The sequence below is a fragment of the Podarcis bocagei genome (assembly GCF_964188305.1).
Source record: "Podarcis bocagei genome assembly, chromosome: 16".
Classification (NCBI taxonomy): Eukaryota; Metazoa; Chordata; class Lepidosauria; order Squamata; family Lacertidae; genus Podarcis; species Podarcis bocagei.
The window spans coordinates 8,595,607-8,608,124 of NC_138142.1; the positions used below are offsets into that span (position 1 = coordinate 8,595,607).

The 12,518-nt window shown below is 45.1% G+C and overlaps 1 protein-coding gene across 2 annotated transcripts in view; it reads left to right on the plus strand.

Annotated features, from left to right (window-relative positions):
• Nucleotides 1-2,481: 2,481 nt before the first annotated feature.
• ADGRD1 (adhesion G protein-coupled receptor D1) overlaps nucleotides 2,482-12,518 on the plus strand; it is a 305,590-nt gene continuing 295,553 nt past the window's right edge. Inside the window, exons 1-2 of one of the 2 annotated variants that reach the window (XM_081174796.1) lie at nucleotides 2,482-3,300; nucleotides 3,429-3,465. In XM_081174796.1, coding sequence (XP_081030922.1) covers nucleotides 3,247-3,300; nucleotides 3,429-3,465 — 91 coding nt within the window. In that variant the 5' untranslated portion in view covers nucleotides 2,482-3,246. The remainder of the gene's footprint in view (nucleotides 3,301-3,428; nucleotides 3,466-12,518) is intronic. The other variant, XM_081174797.1, reaches the window with a different exon arrangement.

Below are 12,518 nucleotides of genomic sequence, written 5' to 3' on the forward strand. Positions count from 1 at the left end.
GCACGGAGAGCGTTCGCATGACACACAGTTTGGAAAGCTCTGGTGTAGACAGTACTCAGCTATGTGGACCAATGGTCTGACCCGGTAGAATAAGGTTATCATACGTCGGGGTTTCCCCAGACATTTCCTCTTTTTCAGAGGTAAAATCACCATCCTCGTGGCATCTCTGGTGGTGGTGCGGCTTTGTGCAACCTTCCTGGGGCCTCTATAGGCCTCAGGTTGTTTTCGGTGGCCCCCAGGTCTGGGGTGGCCTTCCCAGGGCTGCTCAACCTTGCATCATCTGGCAATGCAGCTTCTCGGTGGTGGCGCCCTCCCTGTGGTACACCATCCCTTTAGATGCAGGGGCGTAGCAAGGGGGGTGCAGTAGGTGTGGCCCAACCTGGGTGTTCCTACTGAGGTGGGTGACAAAATGGCAGGCAGCACTCACCACAGGGCCTGCAGTGTGCCCAAATTACGCGTCTCTGGTGCTTGAAGGCTCCACGTGGTCCGCCCGCTGCCTCCCCCCAGCTGTAGGGTGGCTGAGGGCCCACGGTGTGCCCCGTCCCATCTGTATGGGTGCCACACACCATGCCCCACCCCTATGGGTGGTTCACCCTGCCCCTGTGAGCGGTTTGCCCCAGATGCCCAAGAGGCTTCCTCCACCGCTGTTCAGACATCAAGGAAATAAACAACTATCTGACTTTAAGAAGACATCTGAAGGTAGCCTTGTTTAAGGAGGTTTTGAGGATTGATGATTTTAGATATGTTGTAAGCTGCCCAGAGTGGGTGGGCAAACCCAGTCAGATGAGCGGGGTATAAATAATAAAATTATTATTATTATTATTATTATTATTACTTGTGAGCAGGAGGCTGAAGGCAGCAAAGGTAAGAGAGAGGAGGGAAGGAGGGGCTGAGCAGGTGGGTGAGGAAGGGGTCAGAGGCAGGGAGGGGGCGAACGACAGAGATGCAGGATGGTGGTGGTGGGGGATGCCCCAAGTTTTTCTCACAAAATGTTGAAGGTATGTCATTCTCATTTTTAATTACCATTGTTACATATTTGAATGCACCTTTTGTCTTTTACTGCCCAAACACTATAGCTACTATTTCTCTCCCCCCCCCGGCCCACCTACAGATGTGTCCTGGCAAATGTGCCATATTTTTTGCTCTTCAAAATATGGCAGCTCTACGGTTAGAAGGGCAGCTTTGTATTAGGGGATGGGCTATGCGTCCGTGGTACAGCATCTGCTTGATGGGCAGAGCACCCCGTGTTCAAACGCTGGGATCTCCAGGTACTGATGGGAGAGACCTAGTCTGATATCCTGCAAAGTCACTGCCAGGCCGAGTAGATAAGATTGAGCCAGATGGACCAGGCGTCAGGCAAAGGATAAGGCAGCTTCCCGTGTTCTGTTTTGTCCTGGCTTGTTCTCTGCTCCTAGCTTCTCGCTTCTCTGATCCAGATCATTCTTTCGCCCTCAACTGACCCAGAGCTGCTGGCTCCCAGCTTGCTCCAGATTCTTCCCCATCCCTGATAATGTGTGCGCACGCTAACATGGTTTTTCAAGATGCAAAATTCAAATGAAACTGGGAGAGAGTTTCAGGAGCAGGGACCGTGAAATGGGGACTGTCCCTGGTGGATAGTAAGCAGTTGGAGGATTTATGGCTGGCTTCCTGCATGTTTTCTAAGAAATGTGTCTCGTTGAGTTCAACGGCGCTTACTTCCAAGGAGATGGGGGAGAAGTTCCATTCACTTTGCATTTAAGGGCTATCCCCGCGATGGGGTGAGCTCCCGTTGCTCGTCTCTGCCCCTGCCAACCTAGCAGTTCGAAAGCACATCAAAGTGCAAGTAGATAAATAGGTACCGCTCCGGCGGGAAGGTAAACGGCATTTCCGTACGCTGCTCTGGTTTTGCCAGAAGCGGCTTAGTCATGCTGGCCACATGACCCGGAAGCTGTACGCCGGCTCCCTCGGCCAATAAAGCGAGATGAGCGCCGCAACCCCAGAGTCTGTCACAACTGGACCTAATGGTCAGGGGTCGCTTTAGCTTTAATCTGCAGTTCATGAATGGAAACCCAGCTGTTTTTCAAACTTCTCCCATTGAATTTTGCAGTGCCGTTGTCCAGCCAAGTAATGTCTACAGAAGTGCATATAGGTGCATCAAAATGCATATATTAGTGAAAACAGAATGCAAAAATGCATTATATTAGGAGAAACTGCTTTGCCACATGTGTGCATATTTGACAAAATTGCACACAAAAAGGTGTCTGTTAAGAGAAATGGGCACTAAAGTGCTGCTGAATTTTTGCGAGGACTTGAAAAAACCCAAACTGATATGGAAATCAGAACTTAAGATTGGAAGAATGAGAAATGGAGAACAACTAACAGATTTGCTCATCGCTATTAAGCTTGCATAGCATTGTAACAAAAACAAAAAATCTCTCTCACACAGAAACCTAAACTGTGGTTCACACAGATTTAAATTATTATTTGCACTCGCTTCGTACTTCGCACATGGCATCTGTTTAACTTTTTTCTTTTTCTTTTTTTGAGCTACCTCCTCTTCCAACAACTCCCCCTTTCCTTCTGACTGGCTGGTGTTAGGACCCAGCAAAGGAGTCTGGCTGGTAATGCGATATAGAAACAGAGTACCCAAATGGGACAAAGTTTGAGCAGAAAGCATGACATCATTTTGACTTTCTCTCCACCCAAAGAGGACTGGGATGGAGGTGTAAACTTCAGCCACCCAGTCTGTACGGGAAGAGAGCAACTCAGTCCAGCCCAGTTTCTGTGGGAAAGAGGAAGAACCGAGAGCCCGGTGGATAATCAGAATGGACCTCCTTCATTATTGATCAGCCCAGTCCTCACCCACTGCCTTCAGACAGAAACAAGATATTTCTAAAAAAGGGAGTGGAAGGCAGAAGGCGACGCTTGGGAATAAGATCTGTGGGCAGAAACCTGCACGTGTAACTTTCCAGATTCTTTCCACGGGATGGTACCGATTTCGCTTAAACTATTCATCCTTGCTCAGTTCTTTGGAATTTAATTTACCAGCCACTGAAGTATTCCACCTTCAAAGGGGGAAAAAAGCATTTGTTGTCGGGCATCGGCAAGGGATCACCTCTTCTCCTGTGAATGGATTATTTTATTTGATCCTGCCTGGAAAATGCCCCTCCAAAAAGAATACAAACCTGTGCAGAGAGTTAATGTTTTGTGAACCGAGGAGAACTCACTGGAGAATTTGCTTTGGTTTTCATTTCCAGGACAGGAACTATGGAGAATTTGTTGTCCCTGTTGTGTTGCCTCTCCCTGCTGATTTTATTTCAGGTAAAGGACCCCCATGGAATTGACAGATTCACCCTCCACCTTTTCCCCGGTTTTTTTTTCCTCCTTTGACACTTTTGCTTCCTTGTGCCATATTCATATAAATCTATTTTGTTTTCTTTGACATGCAGGTGTATGGAAACCATACCTGGCTACGCAAACACCCAGGTAAGGAACGTTTGGTTTTTGCTGGTTTGAAATGATTATAATCTTTGTAATTGCCACAACACCGCTATTTGTTGGCCAATGGCTTGTTTGCGCAGGCTTGCTTGCTAAAGCCTCAAGCTATCTCTCTTCTCTGCCCTTCACCCTAAGCTCTCAGGGTAGATCAAAGCAGTATAATCATGGAATTAAAAGCATGTAAAATCAGTACCTACTCTTATTTTCATAATTGTAAAACATTTCAAATCAAATGGAATATGTTAAACAAAACACAAGAAGAAAAATACCTAAACTACTCGGATTAGCTTGCACCCTAAGATTCCCAAGGCACAGCAAATGTAGAGACTTGGTTTCATGGTGCAAGCAAATTGGAACAGATTGCTTGGGGTATCGATATTGTTCGGGTTTCAATAAACTAGTAAGCAATGTGAGAGGTTATGCTCCTTTAGTGGCTCAAAGGCACAGCTTTTTGGATCGTGAACACACTCCTGAGATTATAATGACCAGTGTGATGTGGTGGATAAAGTGATGGAGATCTGGGTTCGAATTCCTACTATTTTTTTTAAAAAATAATATTTATTGAAACACAAAAAAATTAAAATTACACAGAAAAAAGACAACATTACAAAAAAAGAGAAAAAAAGACAAAAACACAAAAAGAAAAAGAGAAAATAAAACCATCACTTTCAAATTCTCCAATTTCTGTTACCTTCTTTCCATGACCACCTCCTCCTCCCATCTCTTGTATCTTAATTAATAATTCCTACTAATCCATGAAACCCATTGGGAACTATTGAGCTGGTCACTGTTTATTTACTCAAAGTTTAATTTCAGTCACTTTTAAGGGCTGTGCCCTCACAAAGCAACATACAAACAAGAGGGAGGAAACATGTTAACGTGAAATAGCCATGTTAGCAAACATACAGGATGCTTCAAGAAGCTTAAGCTAACCAGATTGTGTTCTCAGTTGAAGGCAGCATTGAAGAGGAAAGTCTTCAGCTCTTGTCTAAATGTATGTACTGGCGGGGGCGAGGCACAAATCAATGGAAAGAGAGTTCCACAGTTCTGGAGACACCACTGAGAAGGCCCCGTCTGGTGTGCATGTCAACCTAATCTACCTACCAACTTGTTGTGAGGCTTAAAAATATTTTTCAAACCACCCAAACCCTCCAGCCAGTTGGAATTATAGGAATGTAGTTAAAAATAAATCTATAGATTAAAAGCAAAGGGGCCGTGTGTGCTGGCCCCTTCATAAAAATGTAACAAATTGGGGGGGGGGGGCAAAACAAGAAGTACAATGCAGTTGCAAAAAGTCTTGGGACAGATTCCCCCCACCCCCATCCATTTAAATGCATTTGTTCATCAACAGCCAGAACATGAGTCAGGCGAGGAACCATAAAACGCCTGCATTTCCTCCAATAGCAGCATTGGGGTGGAGAGCAATTCTTTTGATACAGAAAATGGGACGGGGGGGGGGAAGGGGTTAAACAACCCCTTATTGCATCACTCTGTTCAAAGCGTCAGTTCCCACCCAATGCCACATTTCAGTGTGGTGTAGTGGTTAAGAGCAGTAGTCTCGTAATCTGGGGAACCGGGTTCGCGTCTCCGCTCCTCCACATGCAGCTGCTGGGTGACCTTGGGCCAGTCACACTTCTCTGAAGTCTCTCAGCCCCACTCACCTCACAGAGTGTTTGTTGTGGGGGAGGAAGGGAAAGGAGAATGTTAGCCACTTTGAGACTCCTTAAAGGGAGTGAAAGGCGGGATATCAAATCCAAACTACTACTACTACTACTACTACTACTACTACTACTACTACTACTCTTCTTCTTCTTCTTCTTCTTCTTCTTCTTCTTCTTCTTCTTCTTCTTCTTCTTCATTTCTTTAAAACCCAAACACCCCTCCAGTGACACAGCCAGGAAAAGTGTAGTTTTGCTCTTCAAGACACATGGATCTGGCCCAGACTGATCTGCAATTAGGGATGTGTGAATCTGTCCCTTTCACTTCCATTTCCCATATTCCCACTTCTGTTTGCAAATTTTATTTCTAAAGTCCTCATGAAAATTCCTCAGCATCTTAGGGCACATTTCTCTCAATATTCACACATTAAACTGAAATTTTGCTTAATGTGAACATTTCCCTCAAAGCATAGTTCCCTTGATATAATGCTTTTTTTTTTTGTATGCTGCTGTATATGCAGTTTTATGCACACTTTTACCCTTGTGCACATTGCTTGGCTGCAGAGCTGCTTGCAAAATTTGGAGAAATGAATGTGCAAGGTCCTAAGTTAAATTGCCAGCGTTTCCAGGTACAGCTGGGAAATCCCATTATCTGAGACTCCCAGAGACAGTCTGTAGACCAGAGTTGGGTAGACTTCAGTCTTATCTGATCAGATTTGTTGTTTATTAGAACCACAGCCAAGTGCAAGAGACGTATAGATGGAATAAAAGGACACGGTTTCTCTCTGAGCCTAGAACAGGCACCCCCAACCTGCGCCCCCCAGATGTTTTGGCCTACAACTCCCATGATCCCTAGCTAACAGGACCAGTGGTCAGGGATGATGGGAATTGTAGTCCAAAACATCTGGACGGCTGAAGGTTGGGGATGCCTGGCCTAGAATATTGTTCTCAGTTATAACTTAGTTGTGGGGATATGGTTTTGTTGCTGCAATTATTAAAGCAGTTGGGAGAAAGAAAGCCTTGCTGATCTACTGCAAATTATCCAGAGAGATCTGCAAGTAGATCCCAATCCAGCTTCTGCCCACCCCAGTGTAAACAATACTGTTGGGTGGGCTGGCTTGGCATAAGGGTACGTTCCAGAACTTCTTAGGCTAATGAAAGGAAATATTCTAATAATAATATCTTTATTGTCATTGTACAACCTGTGTACAATGAAATTAAATGAGCCGCCCTCCTCAAACACCCAATCTCTTATCGAACAACACACCACCTCGCAAGTCAATTTCACTATGTTATTTTCTGTACAACAGCCCCCGGATAGAAGCTATTTTTTAGCCTGTTGGTACGGCTGATTATGGGGACGCGGGTGGCACTGTGGGTTAAACCGCAGAACCTAGGACTTGCCGATCAGAAGGTTGGCGGTTCAGATCCCCGTGACGGGGTGAGCTCCTGTTGCTCAGTCCCTGCTCCTGCCAACCTAGCAGTTCGAAAGCATGTCAAAGTGCAAGTAGATAAATAGGTACCGCTCTGGCGGGAAGGTAAACAGTGTTTCCATGTGCTGCTCTGGTTTGCCAGAAGCGGCTTAGTCATGCTGGCCACATGACCCAGAAACTGTACGCTGGCTCCCTCGGCCAATAAAACGAGATGAGCGCCGCAGCCCCAGAGTCGGTCACGACTGGACCTATGGTCAGGGGTCCCTTTACCTTTTATGGATGATTATACTTCTATATCTCTTGCCCGAGGGTAGAAGATTAAAGAGGTGAAGGTCGGGGTGTGAGTCATCCCTGAGAATTTTTCTTGCTCTCCTAAGGCAACGATCCCTTGCGATGTCATCTAGCAGACTCAAGGGACAGCCAATGATATCATGTGCCGTATTCACCACCCTCTGTAGAGACTTTCTGTCCATGGCTGTCAGGCCAGCATACCACAATGTGATACAATATGAAAGGAAACTTTCTATTGTGGACTGGTAAAAGGTGTTCATCAGTTGTTGTTTCACATTGTTCTTTCGCAAGACCCTGAGGAAACGGAGTCTCTGTTGGGCCTTTCTGACCACCTGAGTTATGTTGATTTTCCAAGTGAGGTCCTCACTAAAGTAAACTCCCAGGAATTTAAAGGAGGAGACCCTCTCCACACAGCCCCCCCCCCAGTATACAACAGGGCAGGTTCCCCTCTCTTCCTCCAGAAGTCCAATGCCATCTCCTTTGTCTTACTAATATTTAGGTGCAAGTTATTCTCTAAGCTCCATGTAGATCCTTTTTGAACCTCCCCTCTGTACACTGTTTCTCTCTCTCTCTCTCTGTCTCTCTGTGTGTGTATATATATGCATGTAACACAAAGTGACATTTCCTTATTTTATCCACCGATGCAATATTCTGATCTAGGGCAATGTTTCCCAACCCATAGGTCACAAAGTGGGTCAACCGTGGGTTAGGAAACCTGTGCAAGTGAGTTACAGGCTTTGTAAGTAAACATCAAATACCGTATTTTTTGCTCTATAAGACTCACTTTTTCCCTCCTAAAAAGTAAGGGGAAATGTGTGTGCATCTTATGGAGCGAATGCAGGCTGCGCAGCTATCCCAGAAGCCAGAACAGCAAGAGGGATTGCTGCTTTCACTGCACAGAGATCCCTCTTGCTGTTCTGGCTTCTGGGATTCAGAATATTTTTTTTCTTGTTTTCCTCCTCCAAAAACTAGGTGCGTCTTATGATCTGGGGCATCTTATAGAGCGAAAAATACGGTACTTCCTTTTAATACTTGACAAGTATGAGAACACCACTTGTAACTGAACATTGGAGAGGCTCACATCTTGCAGCTTAACACTTGGGAGCTGCTCTCTGCTGACTGGTGGCAGATGTGGTGACAATTCACCACAGAGTGCTCTCATACCAGGAGCAGTTTTGAGTGATTATTACAGTTCCCTTCTGATGTGTCCAGGAATATCCTGCAACCAGATGCTTAATGGTCTTACATTCCCATAAAGCAAACTGTGATAAATATTTCAACAAATTTTGCATTAATAGAGGTGCTATGCAGATTTTTGCTTGAATGCCTCAAGTAACGGTTATGAAACAGGCAATCTTGCAGTCAAAACCTTGTGCGGCGTTTCCATTTAAAGGCAAACCTACCTAATCTGCAGTCTGCGAGGCAACACGGGAACACACAGCCATCCTTTGAAAATTGCACTTTTCTCAATTTTGCAATGTGGTTCTCCAGTCAAATAATGTGTGCAAAATGCAAAGTGTGGATGAAAGTTCATATCTTAGTGAAAATGACATAAAAAGATGCATATATTCTGGAACATTGCTTTCAAAAAATGTGTATATTAGGCAAGATTGCATTTAAAATGCGTACATAAGGAGAAGCGCACACTAAAATGCTGATGAATTTTCATGATGGCTTTCTTAATTAAGAAAATTGCAAAGTGATGTGGAAATGTGAAGAGCTGAGTTTAAGATTGGAAAAATGAGGAAATGTGAGAAACATCTTTGCTCATCCTGACACTCAGGATCCACCCTTCAATGCTATAAATCTCAATCAGGCACTCTTCTGAGATTTCATAGGGCAGTTAATAATCTATATTATCACAGCCACAAGGATTAGAAACTTGCCTTAAAAATATAAAAACATTCCATGCACAACAGACACAAACAGAACTAAGCTCCCCCAATTTAGAGCTGAAGAACATTTCTATACGTTAGAATCTCCTGGTGCAGGTTCTGCCATCCATTTCTCACTCCCGCTCCCTGTGTGGCACACCTGGAGCCCTTGATCAGTTGCAGAAAGATGAGCGGTGGGCTGGATGACAGCATCTGTGGACGGAGCAGGAAGGAGAAGCAATGGCTGCCTTCTTTCCTGCCCCACCAGCTGACCCCTGGACCTGATGCTGTAGACACTTAAGCAACGCAGTACAGTCATACCTCATGTTGTGTCCGCTTCAGGTTACGTGTTTTCATGTTGCGTCCCATGGCAACTTGGAAGTACCGGAATGGGTTACTGCTGGGTTTCACTGCTTGTGCAGAAGCGCTAAATCGTGCTGCGTGCGTGCACAGATGCGGCACTTTGGCTTGCGTCAGTTCTGTGTTACGGACGGGCCTCCAGAACGGATCCTGTCCATAACACAATTTTCCACTGTGCCACGGTCCATTTTATGGGATGTCAAAGTCCTGGCAGAGGACGTCAGGACTGGGGGCCAGATGGTGGGGTGGGAGCACGAATGAGAGTCTGGAAGCCAGGAGCCCAGAAGCCAAGGGTCAGAGAGTCGGGAGTCAAGAAGCCAAGGGTCTGAGGATCAGGAAGCAAGGAGTCAAGAAGCTAAATGCAGCAACACAGGAAGTGTGTTGCTGTGGCAAAGAGCCAAAGGGAAATGCTGACCTTATATCCCTTCCCGACTCTTGCCACCAGGTGCTGTGAGTGACCAATTGGCCTCACCTGTGCGGCCACGTCTTGCCTCTTCAGAACAAACTTGGGAACGCCCCAGTCCTGCAAAGCCCTACCGGCCACAGGGTCTGGCTCCTGCATGCACTCCAGACACACTGCAGTACAATTGTACAGCATCTACCTGAATTCACACCTGTGAGATAGGTTAAGCTGAGTTCCAACTCTCCCCACCCCAGAGGCAGGTGAAGAGTGAGACCTGCTGGCCATAGTGATGTTTGTGAGAGGCACAGAAAAGACTTGAGAGACTTTCTTGAATTATAAGTTTATGAATATGATTGTGGGGCATAGGACCACTGAGGTAGAGCTGTGGGTTTTGGGGTGCAGGGGAAAAGATAGTGGTAGAGCTCTGCTCCATCTTGCCCCAGTGAGCAGGTTCCTTAATGAACAGGGAGCCATACGCACAATCCCACTTGCAATGATCTTGGTTGCGGTTTCAGCGATGCTGAAAACTTGCTCCACGCTCTGCTGCAATTATAGTTGCTCTGAAGCTCAGCCTCAGCACGAGTGGCTGGTTTGCAGCTCACCATTAAAAAACTCTCCAGATCTGTTCACGAAAATAACATCTGCTTTTTGTGGCTGGGATGGATACTGTAAGTGCCACATGTTTTATAGACTTGGAAAGTCCAGGCCAAGCATTAGGCTGTTTCCTGATACAAATCTTTTCAGAGTCTCCACAGGAGCTTTGATGCCCATTTCTTTTTTCTTTCTTTCTTTTAATTAACAACCGTATTTCTTCAGGATGTATTATCCTGCAAAGAAAGAGAAGAGGTTGACTCCGTTGCTGCTGCTTTAATCCTGCTCCATACGTACTCTTTCTTTACTCCTACATCAAAATTAATGAGCTGAAGGATGGTCCTTAAACGGAAGGCTTAAAATGTAGAGTGGCTGGTCTCCCTTAGGAGAATGAAGAAAAAAAAAAATCAGTGAAGCAAGGACTGCCTTTGCCTTTCAAATGGTCCTTTAAAAATGCACATTCCGTAAGGCTTTTCCTGAATGGGCTACATCTCTCCTGATTGCTGCAAGTTCCTTCTCAGTGAAAGGAGATGTAATTTTTAAAAAAGAACGGTAAAGATGGTTTAATATTGCTGCGGTTCCTGTCACTAGGCAGCTCAATTCTATTGATTTTCTTTCTGTTTTTTTTCTTTTAAAAAGGTTTTATTGGGTATGTATTGGCTAGTACCCATGCCACCATCAACACATTTCATTATTAGCATGATCCCAGGACATGGCTAGGGGTCACCGTAAGAAAATGCCTCCTAATTTGTACGTGACAAATTTGAAGGGAGTTAATGGTAATGTTGGGGGGGCATTAGACATTATTTGCGGGCTTTGAGGGGGCTTATTGATTTGCTGCAGCAGTGACAGCATTCCTTTCCTTCTCTCTTTTCAAAATGACTGTCAGTGGACTCATAGAATTGCAAAGTTGGAAGGGACACCAACCCTCTGTAATGCAGGAATCACTGCTAAAGAATCCTTGACAGATGGCCACTCAACCTCTCTTTATAAGTCTCCAAAGAAGGAAAATCCACCACCTTCTGAGATAGTTTATTTCACTGTCAAACAGCTCTTACCACTGGGAAGTTTCCCCTAATGTTTAGTTGGAATCTCCATTCTAGTAATTTGAATCCACTGGTTTGGGCCTTACACTCCAGGGCAGCAGAAAACAAGCTTGCTTCATCCTCCATGTGACAGCCTTTAGATATATGAAGATGGCCTTCACATCTCCTCTTCTCCAGGCTAAACATACCCAGCTCCCTCAAGCATTCCTTGTAAGGCTTGGTTTCCACTCCACTTCTCTCAGTGGAAGCCCCCCCCCCCCATGCTTCCTCAAAATGACATCGTGAGATCATTGCTAAAGGGACATTATGGGAATTGCTATTATGCAACAAGTGCAGGTTGGATTAGCAAACAGGGATGCAGGTGGCACTGTGGTCTAAACCATGGAGCCTCTTGGGCTTGCCAATCAGAATTTTGGCGGTTCAAATCCCCTCAGCAGGGTGAGCTCCCATTGTTCTTTCCCAACTCCTGCCAACCCAGCAGTTCGAAAGCAGGCCAGGGCAAGTAGATAAATAGGTACTGCTGCAGTGGGAAGATAAATGGTGTTTCTGTGCGCTCTGGTTTCTGTCATGGTGTTCTGTTGTGCCAGAAGCAGTTTAGTCCTGGAGAAAGAAGGGTTGGGGGCATTGGGGAGACAAAGAGAGACAGGGATCCCACCCTCCATCTTTCACTACCTCATAGGTTCTGCCATTTATGAGGCACAGGGTTTGAAACACCAGTGAAAAATGGCTTCTGTTTTATTTAAAGTGGTGATCTGAATTTTTACAAGGTTTCTGGAATGTTTGGACAATGTGTTCATTGCGGATCATGGGCTGCAAGTCATGAAACTTCACAACTTGATTACTATTTCCCCACCACCACGACGTCCCTCCACCCTCACATGCCCTTTCCTTTTCCTCGCTCTCCTCCAGGGACCTGGGAGAATGCCAGGGCATGCAAACAAAATATACAATTGGAATAGATGCACCTCTATTCTTTCATAAGAAAGATTCTGTTTCCAGATTATATATGGCTATTAGTGAGCAACAGTTCTGTTTCTTTAGCACTGGGTCTGCTCGTCCTTCCTGATTCTTCACAGGCAACGTTTCACGCTGAATATTTTATTTGTATTGCTTTGACTTAAAAAAAGAAAGAAAAAACAGACACAGGATTTCAAATAGACTTGTTGATTTAACAATTGTGTGGCTTGAATGCTTACGCTGCAGAACAAAGTATTAAATCAAATTCCATTGCTCAGTTGTGCCAGCTAACTCTCATAAAATCCATTTTGCAGGGTTGCACTCCTTCCACACAATGTGGATGGGCCACAGCTTAGGATGGATGAGTTTGTCCATTTCAGTTTCTCATTTGTCTGATCTTACGTTCCGTTTCCCATATTTCCACATCA